Here is a 22920-nt window from a genome sequence, read left to right on the forward strand (position 1 = left end):
AAAAAATAAAAACTTCCAGGAACTCACTATGCCCATCAGCGAATACCTTAGGGTGTCTACTTTCCGAAATGGGGTCATTTGTGGGATGTTTCTACTGTCTGGGCATTGTAGAACCTCAGGAAACATGACAGGTGCTCAGAAAGTCAGAGCTGCTTCAAAATGCGGAAATTCACATTTTTGTACCATAGTTTTTAAACGCTATAACTTTTGCGCAAACCAATAAATATACACTTATTGCATTTTTTTTTATCAAAGACATGTAGAACAATAAATTTTGAGAAAAATTTATATAGAAATGTAGTCTTGTTTTAAAAATTTTATAACAGAAAGTGAAAAATGTCATTTTTTTGCAAAAATTTCGGTCAATTTCGATTAATAACACAAAAAGTAAAAATGTCAGCAGCAATGAAATACCACCAAATGAAAGCTCTATTAGTGAGAAGAAAAGGAGGTAAAATTCATTTGGGTGGTAAGTTGTATGACCGAGCAATAAACCGTGAAAGTAGTGTAGTGCAGAATTGTAAAAAGTGGTCTGGTCATTAAGGGGGTTTAAGCTAGGGGAGCTGAGGTGGTTAAAGGGGTTGGCCACTCTTTAAATACTCTCCACTACAGTGTGGCAGGCAGGGGAAAAATGAAGTTCCTAATATACTTCATTAAACACATCTGCCTGCTTCTCTTTCAGTAATAAGCCACGCCCCCTCAGCCCAGCTCTATCTTGCAGCTGAGTTCGTCCATGGCTGCACGCGACATGGAGGAGCTTGAGAGGAAGCTCGTCCATGCGCATGTGCAGTCTGCTCCTGTCAGTGGTCGGCTCCCTGCTGCCCGCTCCAACTGTGACAGGAATCAGCTGCTTGTTCCCTCTCTACAAACAGCTGATTCCTGTCAGAAGCTGGCTGTGATAAAAACCTTCAGAGTCCCTACTGCAGAAGCTACTTAGTCAATCCCCATCCCCCCCCTGCACTATCACCACACAGCCGACCCGCTAAGCCACACCTACCGGTTCTGTTAGGCCACGCCCCCTGCAACCAACAGGGAAAGCAGGACATCTAGCCAGGAACTATGATTTTGTGTGTGTGTGTATATATACCTTTACCTTGGAAATGCTGCCTGCTTTTTGGATTATATAAATATACAAACATCGTGTCCACATGGGTGAATAATCTTTTTTCTATTTTCATCTAATGAGAGTGCTGTTGTTTTGCTATATATATATATTTGTGGTCATGGCTGCGGATGAGAGGACCTTGTGTGAGAAGTGGTTAAAAGGCCTGACCTGTTTACTTACCTCAGACCTGGACTGAATGGCTGGTGGTGTGCACTTAGCCATGAATGAGGGTAGGGCTATAAGGGGGAATACCCTGGTAGAAGTAGAAATAAGGGAGGGTGGGAGGGGCACAGAAAGCTCGCAGGCATTGGAGGGTAGTGTGCCTTGGCTTTTAAAGGCATCTCCGCCCCTCTCACAAATACAGGCTGACACGTCAGCCTTAACTACTTGTGGTCATGGCTGCGGATGAGAGGACCTTGTGTGAGAAGTGGGGAACAGGCCTGACCTGTTTACTTACCTCAGACCAGGACTGAATAGCTGGTGGTGTGCCCTTAGCCATGAACGAGGGTAGGCCTATAAGGGGGCAGAAAGGAGTTTATTAGACACGCAGCACGTCATAAAACCAAACTGAGAAAGCCTCAGATATCTCCATGTGAGGGTTCGGAATGTACTGCCCGTAGCATAAAGAGTGCCAGCGACCCATTTTTTGGATGATGTGAGCTGGGACATTGTGCTTTGAAGCTGGATGCAGCCCCAATGTGGAAGGAATGCCCCGAAATGGTTTTCGGGTCATACCCTAAACCCGCCACTAGTAAACGGATGTGCGAAATGAACTGGGATGACGTGATGGACCTAACCTTGAACGGGAGCAAAAGGGCTGTCTTGGGCCGAATCACCCAACACTGCCAATAGCTGCTGGAAGACCTGAACCGGGCACCATTCATTGAAAGTCGGGAAGTATCTGATTTCTACTGGTGGACCGACTTAGGATGTTTTGGAAGAAGCGAGGTACAGGATGAACTGGTCGTTGCGCCGGACCAGTTGGCCCCTGGTTAAACCTTTGACTCTGGCAGAGGAGCTGGTGAACTCCCCTGGCCTTAAGAAACCGTAGAAGCTGAGGTACATGGCCGCTTTGACAACGGTACTAGAAAGGAGCCCAAAAGGATTGCCATCTAGGGAGGTGGATAACTTCCTAAAGAGTTCTCCTGATACCGGCTGTCTACGAGTGCTTGTCCCCCCGCTGCTCTTTTGTATGCCCCTGAGGGTGGCTTTTATCGCCTGTGACAAGAGAATCGACCTACAGTCTGGATCTTCCAACGTGAGGAAATGCTGTACCCCGGCCAGGTATAACTTTATGGAGTTGTAGGAAAGTTTGAGCTCCAAATGGCAGTATGCCAAGAAAGCCATGATGTAGGCGGTCTTGCCGGTATCATGTCTTGGGTGAAGGAGTGTGAATTTGTGGAACACATTCCAGCCGGTTCTATAGTTTCTGGACGTGTTGACAGACAAAGATTTTTGCACCAGACTTTTTGCTGAACCAATGTAAGATTTTAATCCATGACCAATGTTTGGAATGCTGGAGGGGATAAACCCACTTGGTCTGCCTCCGGCATTGCCTGGAAAAAATTGCGAAAATTAAAACATGACAAGGGATCTGCAGCGATATTTTGTGTGCCGTGGATATGCATACATGAAAATTGTGGCACAGGGAAAGCCAGACCAACCTGCGGACGAATGACATGATGAAAGGTGACTTGGATCTGCCTTTGGCGATGATGTCTACCACCGCCTGATTATCGGTGACAAAAACTACTGACGAGTTGGCCCATTGACTGCCCCAAACTTGGGCCGCTGCTACAATTGGGTACACCTCTTGCAAAGGGGAAGACTTCAAAGCCCGCTGCGCTGAAGACACCTCTTTGGGAGAAAAACCAGCAAACCACTGATTCCCGCTGATTGCTGCGTAACCTGCAGAGGCCGCGGCGTCCGTGAAGATCGTGGCCGATGTGGGACCCCATTGAGGAACAAACATGGAGACCCCGTTCCAACTGGCGAGGAACGTGTTCCACATTGCCAAATCAGCGAAGGCTTGGCTGTCTAAGCAGATGGGGCTATCCTGCTCGGGGGCTGATGGAAGCAACTGTAACAAGCGGAAGGTGAAGGCCGTGCCTTGTGGCAGGATTCTGGTGGCAAAGTTCAACATACCCAGCAACGATTGCAAATCTCCTTTAGTAAAACCTCTGGGACCTAAGTTTGCTGGGTCTGCAGCCTGGTGATTCAACCAACAGGAAATCATCCAGGTAATGAATGACCAGCGGGCATTCGCAGCAGTTGACTAAAATACAATGCAGAGCCTGCGCAAATTGATCGAACAGCCAGGGACTGCTCTTGGACCCGAAGGTCAGATGGCTAGCAAAATAGTAAAGATTTTGCCATTTGATGCCCTAAAACCTCCAGAGCTGCGGGTGGATGGGGAGCAGTTTGAACGCATCCGCAATATCCGCTTTGGATAGCCAAGCCCCTCTGCCTACCTGGAGGATGAGATGGATAGCTTCATCGAATGAGGAGTACCACATGGAGAATTCCTCAGAGGGAATCAGAGAGTTTAGGCTTGGGATGCCGGAACCATGAGGCGCAGAAAGATCGTAAATAAGACTTTTTTATTGGAGAACTTTTTAGCCACAATGCCGATAGGGCTGATCCTCCAAGAATCAAAGGGGACAGTGGAAAATGGCCCTATGAGGAATCCCTTCTCTAACTCAGATTGTATTAGGACTCCTACCGAGTCGGGATCCTTGGCGGCTGAAAGGAGATTAGGACCCTCCCAAGTGGACTGGGGAAGAGCGACCAGACCCGTATGGAACCCCTCGGCAAACCCGGCTGCAAGGAACTGGACGAACTGGGGATTGGGATGGTCTTGGAGGAGAGCTTCCAGGAGATTCACTTTGACCCCGGCTAGTCATGAGGTCCTAGATGAACGCTGTGGGCAGGTTGTCAGGGGGTGGGCTCTAAAGCAACCAGAGCAAATGTGCAGGGCTCTACATTTATTGTAATTACAGATGGCCATGTTGTAATTATTACAGATTTGACTATTACCCAGGAAAACTATGGGGCGGCCTAATTTATCGGTGGATGGAGCGGGTCTCTGCGGGAAACCAGAGGTGCTGGGAAGGAATCTGCCCTGAGAGATGGGAGGAACAGCGTTGGGGCACCAATCTGACGAGTGAAGGATGGAGTTGCAAGAAGCACATGCTGGAGCCCTGAGACCAGCGAAATGGCGACAAAAAAGCTCCATATCCATGGACGCCCAATTGGTGGTGTGCTGAAACTGGTGGCGGCCGTCTTGGCAGAAAACGAGCGGTGGTAGTCGTAAAAGGCGTGGCCGCCATACTTGTGGCCCAGATTCGTGACCCTGTACAGGTAGGTGTCCAGTTCCTCTCGTCTCCCAGGGTGGGCAGAACAGATGATGTCCCTGTATAAACTGAAGGCCAGAACAAATTCCGGGATGGACAATTTTTTGTTGAGGCGGACGTCCCTGGCCTTTAGAATGATGGAAACGTCGCCGCAAGCAATGGTCCTATTATCGACGGTGTCATGGGTAGCTATGAGAATGGAAGCTAAATTAATGTCCTTGCCCTCTAGGATATCCCTCCTGATGTTGTCCGGGACAAAATGTGCGGGAGCTACCTCAGGCGTGTATGAGGCCCTACCTGGGGAATGAGAACAAGAAGCGGAGGCCACTGGAACCGGAGGGGCGGAGGGACTAGGTGACAGTCCTCTGGACTCTACAGCGATCAATCTAGCCTGCATGTCTGAGACAGAGGTGGCGATGTTGTTAATTGTGGCATGTAACTGTGCCAAAGACAACTGGATGGTTGACATGGGAACTTGTTCCGCCGGAGGAGCCGTTGGCTCGGACACCAAGAGTCTGTATAGCTCCGCCTTCCGAGCCGACGCTGGGTAACGAATCCCTCGGCTGTTGAGTTCCTTAATCAGTTTTGGTATTGTCCGACTTCTGAGCGACATGGAGCTGCCATGGCCGGAAGCGGAAGACTCAGGGATTGATAGGGATTCCTCAAGGTCTGACAGGTGAGACATACATACTGTGAGTGTGAGATAATGATGACAGAATTAACGGTCGGACAGCCCTGGAGCAAAAGAGTGACCCATGACTGTGAAGTGAACAAATTTAAGAAGTGGTGGTGCTGGTGAAGACCGGAGTGTGAGCGCTTACCTATGTGGACCTGAAAAGAAAGTGACAGCTGGCGATGACGTGATTTAAACGAAGAGGGGGTGGACTGTGAAAAAAGGTGCGCACCGAAGTGATAATGACTAGACGGTACCTGAAGAATGACCCAGGAACCAACAAAGATGCAACTGTCCCCGGACCTGAATTGTACAGGACGATGAAGTTAGTACACATGAGGCTGGCAGTTGCGTACTGAGAACATTGCAGTTGTGTATGTATATAATAATTTTTATTTTTTCCCCCCGGCCTGGAAGTAGTGACAAGCACAGGAAGGATGTAAACCTGACCACTACATCAGGTCCCGGATATTAATGAATTAGAACGTGAGCCAGCGTGAACGGATAGGCAATGACGAATTAAAAACGTAAGCCTGAAAACGTACCAGGCAACAGAAATTAACGAATTTAACGTAAGCCTGGAAACGTGCTAGGCAACAGAATTAAAGAATTAAAAACGTAAGCCTGCATGACGTATCAGGCAACAGAATTAATAATCAGAGTTAAAAAACGTAAACCTGGATGAACGTGACAGGCAGCATATTTAAGTTAAAAACGTAAGCCCGAAGACGTAGCAGGCAACAGAATTTAAGCATACATGGGTTTTTAAAAACGTAAGCCTGCATGACGTAGCAGGCAACAAAATTAAATAAATTGCGAGTTAAAAACGTAAGCCTGGAAAACATGACAGGCAACATACACTTAAAATTTAGACATGAGCCCGAATGACGTACCAGGCAACAGAATTTATGCATATGGAGTTAAAAAACGTAAGCCTGGATGACATACCGGGCAACGGACATGAATTAATTAAAAACGTCAGCCATGGTGGCGGACCAGGCCACAACATGAAATGAAATTGAACGCGAGCTTGGAAAAACAAGGCCGGCAACAATATGAAAAATAAAAAACGTGAGCCAGGACATTGCGACTGTAACCTACGGAGATGGTGGGCGGCCGCAGACCTTGAAGGAAAGCTTGGGGCTGAATGAAGCAGGAGGCACCAGGCATACTTAACGCTGACCATGCCTGAACTACGTTGGGCCCCTGAGTGACTGAAATCGTGAACTGGCATGATAAATAAAGGCCCAGGCCCCCTAATTATACTGGAGCCTGGGTGACACTACCATCCATGGACAATGGAGGTTAGGGTGAATGTAAAAACCACCTGACGGGTTGGGTTGACTGGCTGAGGTGTGTATGTTTTGTTTTGTTTTTCACCTTGTTTGGGCCCCTTTCATTTTTTCATTTTTTTTGTAAACTTTATTTAAAACCCCTTTTTTTTTTTATATAACTTTAAAAATTTATTTGGCCCCCTCGTATTTCTTATGTTTTCCCAGTTTTTTTTTGCCATGCTGGAAGATTGAGAGGAATCTATGACTGCCAGCAGCCGATGTGCGGGGAACGAAGGAGGCCGGAACCTGAATGGGGAAGAAGCGGGAGGTGATGCCGAGAAACCGCAAGATTTGCGGGCACATGTGAGGGAGAGAGAGACGCTGCGACGGGGGAGACTTCCGCATGGATCGGGACCCGACGCCCAGGCTCTCCATCGATGAGCCCAGGCGTGCATCGCTTGTGAGGGAGCGGACCGCGGCAAGGTAGAGGGGGCAGGCAGACGGGGAGGGAATACAGGAAGTCGGTACAGGGCTGGCAGTGTTACCTGAGAAGCGTTTGGCTGAAGCGCTCCGGAGCTGTTGCAGGTTGTAGGGCGCAGCGGCCCCTGCATACTTACGAATGAATGAATGAATGAATCGGCGCATGTGCTGGCGACGTGAGCTTGGCGGGATTGCAGAAAGTATACTCCTCCTCTCACAGAGAGCTCACGGGCATTGGAGGGTAGCGAGCCTTGGCTTTTAAAGGCACCTCCGCCCCTCCCACAAATACATGCTGAGAACGTCAGCCTTAACTACATATACACATACATATTTATTTATATACAAAATATAACACACGTGTTTAAAGGGACACTGACAGGCCTTCTGAGCATAATTAGCTCTTCATATGCCCCCCTAGGTCTTATAATAAGTTCCCAATTCATATAAGTATTATCCCTGTGCGCATTATAAAACGTTAAAAATAATCTTTATAATCACCTCTCCTTTCTGCCCAAGGGGCGTTCTTTGTGGCGCATTTGTGCCACGCCGCGTCCCAACTGCCGGGTCCTTATTATTCACTTGGCGCAATGTGATCCCAGCTAGCGAGGGTGCCGGGCGCATGCGCAGTATCACCGAATGTCGGGGACTGGAAAATACCGCCCAGCGAAGTGAATACTAATGAGATGGGCGTATCTAAGGACCCGGCAGTTGGGATGCGGCTGGGCACAAATGCGCCACAAAGAACGCCCCTTGGGCAGAAAGGAGAGGTGATTATAAAGATTATTTTTAACGTTTTATAATGCGCACAGGGATAATACTTATATGAATTGGGAACTTATTATAAGACCTAGGGGGGCATATGAAGAGCTAATTATGCTCAGAAGGCCTGTCAGTGTCCCTTTAATATATTTATATGTGTATATACAGTCATGGCCAAAAGTTTTGAGAATGACACAAATATTCGTTTTCACAAAGTTTGCTGCTAAACTGGTTTTAGGTCTTTGTTTCAGTTGTTTCTGTGATGTAGTGAAATATAATTACATGCACTTCATACGTATCAAAGGCTTTTATCGACAATTCCATGACATTTATGCAAAGAGTCAGTATTTGCAGTGTTGGCCCTTCTTTTTCAGGACCTCTGCAATTCGACTGGGCATGCTCTCAATCAACTTCTGGGCCAATTCCTGACTGATAGCAACCCATTCTTTCATAATCACTTCTTGGAGTTTATCAGAATTAGTGGGTTTTTGTTTGTCCACCCGCCTCTTGAGGATTGACCACAAGTTCTCAATGGGATTAAGATCTGGGGAGTTTCCAGGCCATGGACCCAAAATGTCAACGTTTTGGTCCCCGAGCCACTTAGTTATCACTTTTGCCTTATGGCACGGTGCTCCATCGTGCTGGAAAATGCATTGTTCTTCACCAAACTGTTGTTGGATTGTTGGAAGAAGTTGCTGTTGGAGGGTGTTTTGGTACCATTCTTTATTCATGGCTGTGTTTTTGGGAGAAAATTGTGAGTGAGCCCACTCCCTTGGATGAGAAGCAACCCCACACATGAATGGTCTCAGGATGCTTTACTGTTGGCATGACACAGGACTGATGGTAGCGCTCACCTTTTCTTCTCCAGACAAGCCTTTTTCCAGATGCCCCAAACAGTCGGAAAGAGGCTTAATCGGAGAATATGACTTTGCCCCAGTCCTCAGCAGTCCATTCACCATACTTTCTGCAGAAGATCAATCTGTCCCTGATGTTTTTTTTGGAGAGAAGTGGCTTCTTTGCTGCCCTTCTTGACACCAGGCCATCTTCCAAAAGTCTTCGCTTCACTGTGCGTGCAGATGCGCTCACACCTGCCTGCTGCCATTCCTGAGCAAGCTCTGCACTGGTGGCACTCCGATCCCGCAGCTGAATCCTCTTTAGGAGACGATCCTGGCGCTTGCTGGACTTTCTTGGATGCCCTGAAGCCTTCTTAACAAGAATTGAACCTCTTTCCTTGAAGTTCTTGATGATCCTATAAATTGTTGATTGAGGTGCAATCTTAGTAGCCACAATATCCTTGCCTGTGAAGCCATTTTTATGCAATGCAATGATGGCTGCACACGTTTCTTTGCAGGTGACCTTGGTTAACAATGGAAGAACAATGATTTCAAGCATCACCCTCCTTTTAACATGTCAAGTCTGCCATTTTAACCCAATCAGCCTGACATAATGATCTCCAGCCTTGTGCTCGTCAACATTCTCACCTAAGTTAACAAGACGATTACTGAAATGATCTCAGCAGGTCCTTTGATGACAGCAATGAAATGCAGTGGAAAGTTTTTTTTGGGATTAAGTTAATTTTCATGGCAAAGAAGGACTATGCAATTCATCTGATCACTCTTCATAACATTCTGGAGTATATGCAAATTGCTATTATAAAAACTTAAGCAGCAACTTTTCCAAATTCCAATATTTATGTAATTCTCAAAACTTTTGGCCACGACTGTACATTGCGGTCCGCAATGCATGGGCACTGACCGTATGTGTATATATATGTATATATGTGTGTATGTATCTATATGTATGTGTGTGTATGTATTTATGTCTAAGTATTAGGGGTGCACCGAAATGAAAATTCTGGTCCGAAACCGAAACCGAAAATTCAGGATGCCCTTGACCGAAAACCGAAACCGAAACTGCCTTTTTGCCCAAATACTTTTAAAATACTTTTTTTTTAATGATTTTATTAATAATTCTTTTTCATGAATGAAATTCATCTGTGGGTGGCGCTGTTATGGAGGGGGGGATATGTGCACTGTTATGGGCATAACAGTGCACAGATCCCTTTCCCCATAACAGTGCACAGATCCCTTTCCCCATAACAGTGCACAGATCCCCCCTCCCCATAGCAGTGCCATAGACCGATCCCCCTACCCATAACAGCCCCGGCCCTGCTGCTCACAGCAGACTAATCACTCACTGCATCTTTATTTTACCTTACAATCGTGACGCTCCAGTAACAACTCTGCAGGCAGAGCGGAGGGCGGCGTAACGTCACTTACTCATGTGACGCACCTGCTCCGCCCACTTTATGAATGAAGGAGGCGGAGCAGGCGCGTCACGTGAGTAAGTGACGTTACGCCGCCCTCCGCTCTGCCTGCAGAGTTGTTACTGGAGCGTCACGATTGTAAGGTAAAATAAAGATGCAGTGACTTAAAGTAAACCGCCCGCCCGGTGCGGGTGACAAATCCCACAAATCCCAAACCCCATATTTTCTGACGATATGTACCAATATCGGCCGAAATGGATTAGGCCCATTTTCGGCCGATATTTTCGGCCGCCGGAATTTCGGTGCACCCCTACTAAGTATGTGTACATATAAATATATATATATATATATATATATATATGAATATACATACACATATGTATATATACATATTTATATACATATATTAACACACGTGTGTGTGTGTGTGTGTGTATACATTGCAATGCATGGGCGCCGACAGCGTGTCCACTGTCTGCAGACATGAACCCATTCATTTAAATGGAGTCTGCAATCTGCATCCGACAGTACTTTTTCGCAGTGCGGAGGCATGGACAGAAAACCCATGGATGCACTCCATAGGTTTCTGATCTGTGCTTCCATTCCAGACCACACCGTATCTTTCGGATTTCAGACCCATCACTTGATACGGTGCGCACACGGCTGGTGCCTGTATATTGCAGACCCCCTGTTCGCTGACCACAATACAGGCACAGGCAGGCTATGGTCATGTGCATGAGGCCTAAAACCATACCTCCTTCCAGTATCCGGCAGGACAGTCCCGGAATTCAGTGGCGGTCCTGGTACGGGGGAGGTATGTCGAAAATGGATCAGTTTTGCCCTAATGCATTCTGAATGGAAAAGGATCCACTCAGAATGCATCAGTTTGCCTCCGTTCAGTCTCCATTCTGCTTTGGAGGCGGACACCAAAACGCTGCCTTACCTGCTCTTCCCCACATGCTCTTTTCTAAGGCTACTTTCACACTGGCGTTTTGGTTTCAGTTTGTGAGATCCGTTCGAGGATCTCACAATCGGTCCAAAACGGATCAGTTTTGCCCTTAATGCATTCTGAATGGATAAGGATCCGCTCAGAATGCATCAGTTTGGCTCCGTTCCACCTCCATTCCGCTTTGGAGCCGGACACCAAACGCTGCCTGCAGCGTTTTGGTGTCCGCCTGATGAAACTGAGCCAAACGGATCCGTCCTGGCACACAATGTAAGTCAATGGGGACGGATCCGTTTTCTCTGGCACAATAGAAAACGGATCAGTCCCCTATTCACTTTCAATGGTGTTCAAGATGGATCCGTTATGGTTATAGAAGACCTAATACAAATGGATCCGTTTATGACGGATGCATGCGGTTATATCATGGTAACAGAACCGTTTTTGCAGATCCATGACGGATCCGCAAAAAACACAAGTGTGAAAGTAGCCTTGGGCACGTAGTGTCCCTCTTCCTTCTATTCTAAAGTTGGAAGGTATGTTAAAGCACTGATGAAATGACACCTAATGTGCTGTTGTCACTATGGCATCACAAGTAGGCAGAGATGTCATGTGACTGCTCCCCTGGAGATGCTTGCTGTGATGCATGCTGGGATTTTTACTTTCACTTTGCAGCTGCTCCACCCACACAGCCTCTCATTAATGGGAGCATGCTATGCTAAATGCAGTACAAAAATGATATATATATATATATATACAGTATATCTGTCATGATACAAATTCCTCTTGGCTTTAGTTATTGTCTGGGGCACTTTATTTGTTTTTATACTTATGGTGGCCAACCCCTTTAAGCTTAAAGGGGTTGTCCCACGAAAAATATTCTACAGTTTTCAAACCAGCACCGGGATCTGAATACTTTCGTAATTACATGTAATTAAAAAATTAGCGTAGCCCCTGAATTATTCAATAAAATGCATCTCTATAGCTAAAATGCATCTCTATAGCGCCACCTGCATTTTTTTTTCTTCTTTCTTTAACCTGCTCACTGAGAAGGCTGCACATGCTCAGTTTCATCCTTCAACTGACTCCTAAACTGTGATAGGGAGATCTGAGACACGCCTCCTGAGCTGTGATAGGGAGATCTGAGACACGCCTCCTGAGCTGTGATAGGGAGATCTGAGACACGCCCCCTTAGCTGCAGTAGAAAAGACACTCCCCTTGAGCTTTCAACTTGATATAAATCTAGCAGAGCAATGAATGGGGAGATCTCTGGATCCATATAAGGTACAGGGCTGGTGCTAGCTTTGTTGGAAAGAGGTTGTCATGTACTATATGATGTTTTACATTAGTCATAGGATAACCCCTTTAAAGCATAAAAAGTCCTGAAATTCTCTAATATTCTTTAAGTTTCAATGTCTCGCCCTTATCAATATCAGTGTTTGCTGTCAGCAAATAGGAATGTTCTTACTGCCATCCAGAGGCTAAAATATCCATCTAGCGTTAATACTTCTCATGGCTCTGGATTTATTACTGTATCCAATGTAAACAATCTTCTGTGAGCTAGCCACATCGGCAGCACATATGCTGTGTGAACAATTTTATTTACGCACAGAGGCAGAGCTCCCCTTTAAGGGTAAGTAACTCTTCCCTGTTGTGATGACAGAACATCAGTTTCTAGCATTGAGCATCGCCTCAAAAACAGCTTCTGTTTCTATAGCAGCCGAGAATATAATTCACAAATAAATCATGTATGTTGGGTCCTAATAACAGAGAAAAGTCATTCAATATATCAAACAGCCACTGATCCACGGGCGTCGGTGTCACTGGCATAAAGCCGCCCTGTCACTTCATCATGTGATGAATATCTGTACAGAGAGAGGATTATTCCAGGCCACCGATCACAATGAATTGCCTCTATATATCTAATAAGCTGCAGAGTCCTCAATTCATAACTCAGTTGGCCCAGCTTTCCTAGATTCCTGAATGGAAAAATCAACCTAGAAACGCAGCAGCACAGGAGAGTGTGACTGCATAATGTGACATCAAGGAGTCTGAAAAGCAGAGTAATATTTACTATGGCCATAAACGCAGTCATAGACATTCTGTACATTGTGTACCTCCATGGGCAAGATGAGGACTAGTGTTGATCGAGCACCAAAGTGCTCGGGTGTTCAAGATGAACACCTCGGGATGCTCGGGTACTCTACTGAGCACAATGGAAGTCAATGGGAGAACCCGAGCATTAAACCAGGCACCCCCCGCTCTGATGAGGGGAGGGTGTCTGGTTCATAAGAAAAGGTCAGAAATTGATGGAAACACCACCGAAATGGTTTGGGAACAGCATGGGGAGGATGTCTGAATGCATCTTGGACTCCCAAGTCGCTGCTGGGAACGATGTTGTCCGAGTGGTACGCCACTTTTACAGACTGACAATAATACGCACCAAACCGAAGATTTTAGAGGAAAAATTGTTAGGAAACATTCTTTCCTGTATATTTACTTGTATATAAAGTGCAAGTGCTGCCAAAAATTACAAGGAAGAGGCACTCCGATACAACCTGCATATCACATAATGGAGGGCCTCATTCACATTGTGGTACAATTGTTCATGTAGTGGGACTCCTACACTCATAAAGCCTATGCACTAAGTGAAAGGGCTTCCAAAAATTACAAGGAACTGGCACTCCAATACACCCTTTATTACACATAAAGGAGGGTATCATACACCCTTAAAAAATTATGATTAATGGCCTGCTGGTGACCTTCTAAAACATTACGGGCGAGGGCCAGCTGCTGAGCTGACTCTCAAAAATAGGGACGAGTGCCTGCTGCTGATCTGAGCATCGAAAGAATTATGGGAGAGTGCCTGCTGCTGAGCTGACCATTAAAAAAAATTATGGGTGAGTGCCTGCTGCTTAGCTAACCATTGAACAAATTATAGGCGAGGGCCTGCTGGTGAGCTGACCCTCTAAAAATTTAGGGGCGAGGGCCTGCTGGTGAGCTGACCCTCAAAAACATTATATGCAAGGGCCTGCAGGTGAGCTGACCCTCTAAAAGATTGTAGGTGAGGGCCTGATGGTGAGATGGCCCTCTAAAAGATTGTAGGTGAGGGCCTGCTGGTGAGCTGACCCTCTAAAAAATTATATGCGAGGGCATGCAGGTGAGCTGACCCTCTAAAACATTATATGTGAGGGCCTGAAGGTGAGCTGACCCTCTACAACATTAGGAGCGAGGGCAGACTAATAAGCATGTTGATATGATGGAAGAGGAGGAGGACGAGAAAAGGAAGATTGAACCATGTACCCTTTTTTGTGGTGGAAGGGGTGCATGGGAATACAGTGTATTCAGTACATTATACAAAAAACATTTAAAGTGCCTTCATGCTCAGTTGCTTTCCTCTGGTGGAGTAGAGAAGTCAGGGGCAATCCAGGCCTTGTTCATTTTTATAAGACGCAACCTGTCAGCATTGACAGTTATTATGCCCCCAGCAGCACTAAATACCCGCTCTGACAAAACGCTGGCGGCAGGGCAGGCCAGCACCTCCAAGGCGTAGAGCGCCAGTTCATGCCACGTGTCCAGCTTGGACACCCAGTAGTTGTAAGGCACAGAGGGATCATTGAGGATGCTGACACGGTCTGCTACGTGCTACGTACTCCTTCACCATCTTCCAAATTTTTTTCTTCCTTGTGACACTAGGCCGCGAATCAGGGTGAGGGTGCTGGTGGGGTGTCATGAAACTGTCCCAGGCTTTGGTGAGTGTTGCCCTGCCTCTGTTGGAATTACTGTGTGTTCCCCTCGTCTCCCCTCCTCGGTTGCCCAAGGAACTACGTACTCTGCCGCCAGCGTTGTTAGCTGGAAATTTGTGGAGCGATTTTTCCACAAGAACCTTCTGGTATTGCGCCATTTTGCTCATCCTCTCCACCACAGGAATGAGAGATGAGAAGTTCTCTTTGTAGCGGGGGTCAAGAAGGGTGAACAACCAGTAATCGGTGTTGACCAGAATGCATAAAACGCGTGGGCACGGGAAAGGCAGCCTAACATAAAGTCAGCCATGTGTGCCAGAGTCCCAACAGGCAAGACTTTGCTGTCGTCATCAGGAGGATGACTCTCAGTCTCCTCATCCTCTTCTGCCCATCTACCCTGAACAGATGGAATTAAACTGGAAGCAACCGTCTCCTGCTCCTCCTCCTCATCATCCAATTTGCGCTGAGAAGACGAACTGAGGGTGGTCTGGCTATCACCCTGTGTAATGTCTTCCCCCATTTCCACATGCAAAGCGTCGGCCTTAATTGTGAGCAGCGAGCGTTTGAGTAGACACATAAGTGGGATGGTGACGCTGATAATAGCGTTATCGCCGCTTACTATTTGTGTTGATTTCTCAATGTTTCTTAAAACTTCCCAGAGGTCAGACATCCATGCCCACTCCTCGCTTGTGAAGAGCGGAAGCTGACTGGAAATACGACGACCATGTTGCATCTGGTATTCCACTACTGCCCTCTGCTGCTCACAAAGCCTGGCCAACATGTGGAACGTGGAGTTCCAGCGCGTGCTCACGTCGCACAACAGTCGGTGAGCTGGCAATTGTAGTGTTGACAGACCAGCGGAAACTGTGATTGACTTGCGTAAATGGGCACACATGCGGCGCACCTTCACCATTAGCATAAGCAAATTGGGGCAGGTTTTGAGAAACCGCTGAACCACTAAGTTGAAGACATGGGCTAGGCATGGGATATGTGTGAGCTTGCTGAGCTCCAAAGCCACCACCAAGTTACTGCCATTATCAGACACAACCATGCCTGGTTGTAGGTTGAGTGGCGAGAGCCACAGCTCAGTCTGGTCTCTTATCCCCTGCCACAGCTCTGCGGCGGTGTGCTGTTTGTCACCTAAGTAGATCAGCTTAAGCACGGCCTGTTGACGCTTCCCCACTGCAGTGCTATACTGCTACCAACTGATGGCTGACTGGTACTGCAAGAGGATAATTCTGAGGTGGAAGTGGAGGAGGAGGCGGAGGAGCAGAAGTGGTGGTTGGAGCCACTAACATAGGTGGTGGCGGAAACCCTGATAGAAGTAGGGCCCGCAATCCTTGCCGTGGGTAACACCTGTGCTATCCCAGGGTACGACTCGCTCCCGGCCTCGACAACGTTCACCCAGTGTGCCGTCAGGGAAATGTAGCATCCCTGGCCGAAAGCACTTGTCCATGTGTCAGTCGTTAAGTGGACCTTCCCAGTAACTGTGTGGTCAGGGCATTGGTGATGTTATGGGACACATTTTTTGGATGTGCACACATTACACAGGAGATGTAGGACAGCTAATGTCACTGTCTGCAGTGGGCACCGTCTACGGAAAACGTACACTGGATGTCACAGATATTTTTGGGATGCGCACACGTTACACAGGAGATGTAGCGCAGATAATGTTGCAGCGGCCTAACTATTGCACGCTATTTAACGCAGGATGCGCTAAAAATAGATATTGCTGCCACACACAACAATATTCTTTAAAAGGACTTTTGGGTCTGTAAAGTTTTAGCAATTTAGCGCAGGTTGCGCTAAACATATATATTGCTGCTGCCACACACAGCAATGGTCCTTAAAAGGAGTTTTGATTCTCCGACAAGTTTTTCTAATGAAAAAAAGAAAATTTCACTCCCTACACTATCTTTCCCTTTTTCAGCACAGCTCTCCCTGACTAACACTGAGCCGAACACGTGTCATCGGGTGCTATATAGCACCCGATGACGCATTCCAGCCAGCCAATCACTGTAATGCAAGTAACCAACATGGCTACAGCATTACAGTGAAGGGCAGTACTTACCTGCACGTTTATTCGCTGCGTAGCAGACAAAAAACGTGCAGGGAGGAGACTCGAGCATTGCGCTCGAGCACATGCGGTATTCGGCCAAATACCGCCATGTGCCGAGCATGCTCGATCAACACTATTGAAGACACATTATAGCATGTAGCATCATATGCCATGTTATGGAGGTAACAAGTCCAGCAAAGGTACCCTGTTTAAAGCATAAGATAACTAAATTTAATGAGAAATAAAGACATAAACAAAACTCTACATGATCAATCCGAGGCGAGAGGCCAGATTACAGTCAGATGCACTGGGTAAGTGGTGGGGAAAATAAATCCCTCGCACTGATACCCTAAACTGGTCCTCTGCCCAGGGACGTCTCCTGGTGGTGGGGACGCCCTGTCCACGTACCTAATCTCAAGCTCCTGGCTGTCCCTGGTAAAGTGACGGGTGGAGAGAGATAGGTTAAAGTGGTGCCCTAACGGATCACTAGCACAACAATAGAAAGACTAAGAGGTGTCCACTGTATAGCGCCCTCGTGACAACTTGCCAGGAGGTACAGGGTCCACCTAGAGGATAAAATAAACACACAAACACACACACATAGACACAAATAAAGTAAGGATAGATAACCTACAACCCCAGGTTGTAGGTTATCTATCCTTACTTTATTTGTGTCTATGTGTGTGTGTTTGTGTGTTTATTTTATCCTCTAGGTGGATCCTGTACCTCCTGGCAAGTTGTCACGAGGGCGCTATACAGTGGACACCTCTTAGTCTTTCTATTGTTGTGCTAGTGATCCGTTAGGGCACCACTTTAACCTATCTCTCTCCACCCGTCACTTTACCAGGGACAGCCAGGAGCTTGAGATTAGGTACGTGGACAGGGCGTCCCCACCACCAGGAGACGTCCCTGGGCAGAGGACCAGTTTAGGGTATCAGTGCGAGGGATTTATTTTCCCCACCACTTACCCAGTGCATCTGACTGTAATCTGGCCTCTCGCCTCGGATTGATCATGTAGAGTTTTGTTTATGTCTTTATTTCTCATTAAATTTAGTTATCTTATGCTTTAAACAGGGTACCTTTGCTGGACTTGTTGACTTCTATTTAAATACTCTGTTATGCTATAATACTGGTATCATTCTTGCTGGACTTTTTTTCATGTTATGGAGGTACCATAAAATGCCACACAAAGTCCCCAAATCTGACCATTACATCTATAATACCTGCTGATTAACCCATTTAAAGGGGAGACTTAAGGGGGTTTACTGGATGTTTAATATTGACAACCTGTTCTCAGGATAGATCATCAATACCTGATCGGTTGGGGTCCAACAACCGACACCCCCACCAATCAGCTGTTTGAAGCTTACCAAGCACAGTGCCATCCATTGAATAGTGGCTGTGCTTGGTATTGCGGCTCAGTCCCATTCACTCTAATGGGACTGAGATGTGCTTAGGCCATGTGACAGATGAACGTGATGTCACTGGCCTAGGAAGCTGCATAGAGCACTGCTGTCTATTCAAACAGCTGATTGATGGTGTCCCGGGAGTCAGACCTCCATTGATCAGATGTTGATAATCTGTCCTGAGGACAGGTCATCAATAATAAACACCCAGAAAACCCCTTTAGGGCACTGGCATGCTCAGCTCGATGCTATCCTCCCCACCTCCATTAGACTGATTGCTGAAAGTTGTCTGATGGCACCCATAAAAGACCACCCCTAGGTCACAGTCCATTTCTTCAATTAATTATTCAATTTCCCTTTAATACAAAGGTCAGCAACCTCGACTTCCAAGCAGTTGACTCCTTACATGCACTGATAACCTGCTGCTGCCAAAAGTGAAAAAGAGGGATGGGGACATGCCAACTGCCTTTGCAGCTTTTCGAGCAATTGAATAAAACCCACATATGGCTGTTTCAGTCTTGATCATCGTCCTCATTAGTGTAAGGAATTCGGTCCCCCTCTGCTGAATGCAGATTCTAAAAACTCCCACAATTCTCTGCACCCAGCCCCTGCTCCATTCATGCCTGACTTTGCTACATTCATAAACGTTCTATGACACCAGACATATCTGCACTTAGAACATTAGGGGGAGATACATCGATGATACATTGCAGCTAATCACATTCACTCTCTGGCTCATTCACAAAAACTAACGTCGCCACATATTCTTATTCTAGATATAACTGTGAAGAACCTATGGTCCATACCTCTATACAAGCTATACCTCTATGCTGCAAGAAAACTAAAACTCCCATAATGCCATGTCAGCCTGTGCGCTGGAAAGCAACAGGATGGAGACTGCTCTTTACAGTAGATGTGCTACAGGGTGTTGCAGAACTATCACTCCCATCATTTTCAGTAGGCTTGTTACACAAACATAGTCAATGAGATCTATACTGTCTTGTCTCCATTTGCCATACAGGTTATTACTATTTACTGTTCCCTGTTACCAGCCATTTCAGACTAGGGAGAAGCAGACTGTAGAGTGAGTGACAGAAAGCTTTATGTCACATATCTCCAGTACTGAGAACCCGAGAGACATTTCCATCCATATGTGTGACTAATATCAGCTGCTCCTCTTATAACGTTGTTCTGCTATCATAAGCTGGCCACCATAGGGTTACCTGCCCTCAAATAATTAGCCATGGCCAGCATCTAGAAGGTGCCTTAATAAAAATTTGTAAAGACAACTGCGCAATAAAATATAGTTTATTCAAATGAGGTTCCGACTGGAGCCTAGCTGGTGCCGAGTCAGGAATACCAAGCGGGCACAAATGTCAGTTTCAACTCTTGAGCTTTATCAAGGGTCATAAGTTTTTCTGCTACATACGACTGCCCAAGAGGATACCCTAAAAGGTGGCTGCAGATCTGGCATATACAGTAGTGCCTAGATATGCACTAACTTGGCATACATCCACGACCCTGGCATCTGCTATTAATTAGCACTCTTCAAAGTTTCCAAAAATGTAAAAAAGAAAGTTAAAGTTTCCCAGTACCAACATTCAGACAAACAGCAGATGTATCCAATCCTTTACTGAGACTGGGAGGTACTGTGGAGCAGTGGTGGGGAGACTGGAAGGATGGGGAGATGTCATCTATAAAGAGCTCTTGAAGGGGTTTATATGATGGGAGGTACAGTGGAGCAGTGATGGTGAGGCTGGAAGGATGGGGAGATAGATGGGAGGTATTGTGGAGGGGAGGCTGGAATGATGCAAAGATGGGTGGTAGGTACTGTGGAGCTATGGTGGCGAGGCTGGAAAGATGGGGAGATGGGCTGATGGATGGGAGGTACTGTACTGTGGAGCAGTGGAGGGGAGGCTGGAAGGATGGAGAGATGGGGTGATGAATGGGAGGTACTGAGGAGCAATGGAGGGGTGGCTGAAAAGATGCAAAGATGGGTGGTAGGTACTTTAGAGCAATGATGGCAAGGCTGGAAGGATATGGAGATGGGCTGATGGATGGGAGGTTCTGCACTGTGGAGCAGTGGAGGGGAAACTGTAAAGATGCGGAGATGGGTGGTACATACTGTGGAGCATTGGTGGGAAGGATAGAGAGATGGGGTGATGATTTGGAGGTGCTGTGGAGCAGTGGAGGGTATGTTGGAAAGATGGAGAGATGGGTGGTAGGTACTGTGGAGCGATGGTGGTGAGGCTGCTAGGATGGGAAGATGGATGGAGCAGTGGAGGGGAGGCTAAAAGGATGCGGGGAAGGATGGGAGGTACTATGGAGTGTGGAGCAGTGGTGGAGAGGCTTGAGAGATGGGGTGATGGATGGGAGGTAATGTGGAGCAGGGGAGGTACCCGACAAGGCTTGAGAGATGGGGAGATGGATGGGAGATACTGTAGTGCAGTGGTGGGGTGACTGGAAGGGGAGATTGGGTCATGGATGGAAGGTACGGTGGAGTGGTTGAAGGGAGGCTGGAAGGATGGGGAGAAGGATAGAAGGTACTTTGAAGCAGTGGTGGGAAGGATGTAATGATGGATGGGGAGATAATGGTCAGCAGTGGCGAGAAGTCAGGAAGGATAAGGAGATGAGTTTGATGGATGGGGAAATACTGGGGAGCAATGTTGAGGAGGCTGGAAGGATGGGGAGATGGGTTCATGGATAGGGAGATACTGGAGAACTATGGTGGGAAGGATGGGGTGATGGATGGGCAGATAAGTGGAGCTGGGTTGGGGAGGCTAGAAGGATGGAATGTTGGATGGGGATATACTGGGTGCAGTTGAGGGGAGTCTGGAAGGATGACAAGATGAAGTGATGGATGAGGGGCAGTGATGGGAGACAGGATGACAGGATGATGAGGTTTCAGAATCTGGGGACCGCACATACAAGAACATAGAACTAAAAGAAAAAAGATTTCAAGAACTACTGGTGAAAGACTACGTATGGACCTTTAAGGAGTGGATGTTGGGGGAACTGGGGATGCATGTTTCAGGGTGTAGTAGAATAATGGTCATCAGAGGGGGTGGATAATGTGATATTAGCATAACAGTCATCTATAAAGAGCTCTTGAATGGGTTTATATGAAGTTTTGGAGATCAAGTAGTTATCATACATAACGGGACTTGATTGCTTCTGAGTGGGAGAATATTAATGGGGGACCTGCATGGTGGGTAGTAAGCAGCAGATAATACATATACTGGGGTGCTGGGAGATGCAGGCAGTGGGGCTTAACTGGGGTCTACAAGGTCTGGCTAATCCTTGAACTTTAAAGGAAGGAAGGGAAACAAGATGTGAATGGTGGGGAGACTGCATGTATCAGGAAGCACCCACATACAGAGGACCAGGGATTTAGGATGAGATGAGAGGTGTTAGAAAGGTTTTGGGGTGTAAAGGGGTTATGGGAGGGCTGAGGTTCCTGAGGCTCTGGGGACTGTGTATGAAGAGTAGAATTTGTTGCAATCAGGACAATTAATCTCCAGAAGTACTGGTGAGGATGGACATTGGAGGAATGAGTATATAGAGGGGGATAACAAGGCTTAGTGTTACATATTTTGGGATATATCAGTATATTGGGGAGGAAGATAGCAGGGGTAGGTGTTGGGCATACTGGGGTACAGAGTGAAAAAGTGAGAGGAGGAAAGGGGAAAGAATGGTATTGGGGTGCAGGAAGATATAGGAGGTAGTTAGCAAGGTTTGGGGTTACATAAATGACAGTTTGGGGCATAAGAGGGTGACAGATAACAGAGGAATGCTGTTAGGTATAGTGTGGGGAAGGATATAATATGGGGACGAAGGCTGAAAAGGGCGTGCTAAATTGTATTAGGACATTAGGATAGCCGGGGCAGGTGTTGGCTATACTGAGGTACAGGGTAAAAGATATGTCAGTGAGGTGGGGGACATATACAAACAGGAAGGATTCTGAGGGGAGATGGAGCCCAGGACAATTCATGAGAGCAGGGGGTGAAGGTTGGGGTGTGTGACACAAGAAGGGACAGGCTGTTAGGGGAAATGTCCTGGGAGATGGCACACTAGGGGCTGCATGTATCGGGGTCCCAAACAGATTAAGGGGGTCTGGAGAGGGTAATTCAGGGTGCTGGTGCTAAGTCATAGAGCTCAAGGGCTAGAAAAGAGACGAAGAAAGTCCAGGCTGACAAGGAGGCGCAGTGGCGCGACTGTTGGGTCCCTCAGGACCTGTTGCAGCTGGTGGCACTGACCTGTACTGCCCGCTCCCTCTTTGCTCCTGGGGAAGATGCCCGTGCACTTGTCCCACTCCACCTGTCCCCCCAGGCAGAGCTCGGACACGATCTGCAGCGCCTTCTGGCACAGGCTCACGCCGTCCTCCTTGTGGAAACTCATCCCGTCCACGGTCATCTAGGTCATGGCAGCACACAGCACCCGGCACCAGAGGAGATGCTCCGGCAGCAGCGGGCACCATAAGCCGGGCAGGACGGAGCTGGACTCGCTGACAGCCGGTAATAAGCGCCGCCTTATAATGTGCAGGGAACGACGGCAAGGGGGCAGCACTGGGAGGGACACACCTGGAGAGCGGGGAGAGGGGGCTCTATAGGGGTCCACCTCCCGCCTTATGTAGCCGTGAGTGCAGGAAGACATGGAACCTCCACCATCTATAGCATAGGAAGTTCTATACTAATGGGGCGTCATCCTGATGTCTATCTATTGTATACACCCCCTGATGCTTTCATCTAGATGGGAAGTTGTTGGAACTAACTTGAGGTATATTTATACACCCCCAGCTGTATACAATGTGTAGATAATACTATGTACATATAATCGTCTTGATATTTTTCTGTACAGGA

General features: G+C 47.1%; 1 protein-coding gene across 2 annotated transcripts in view; it reads right to left on the reverse strand.

Moving 5' to 3' along the window:
• Positions 1-22459, reverse strand: part of SYT10 (synaptotagmin 10) — a 145590-nt gene extending 123131 nt beyond the window's left edge. The window contains exon 1 of one of the 2 annotated variants that reach the window (XM_040435818.1): positions 22342-22459. In XM_040435818.1, coding sequence (XP_040291752.1) covers positions 22342-22459 — 118 coding nt within the window. Of the gene's footprint in view, positions 1-22317 lie in introns of both variants that reach the window. The other variant, XM_040435810.1, reaches the window with a different exon arrangement.
• Positions 22460-22920: the final 461 nt, after the last annotated feature.

The sequence above is a fragment of the Bufo bufo genome, chromosome 1 (assembly GCF_905171765.1).
Source record: "Bufo bufo chromosome 1, aBufBuf1.1, whole genome shotgun sequence".
Taxonomy (NCBI): domain Eukaryota; kingdom Metazoa; phylum Chordata; class Amphibia; order Anura; family Bufonidae; genus Bufo; species Bufo bufo.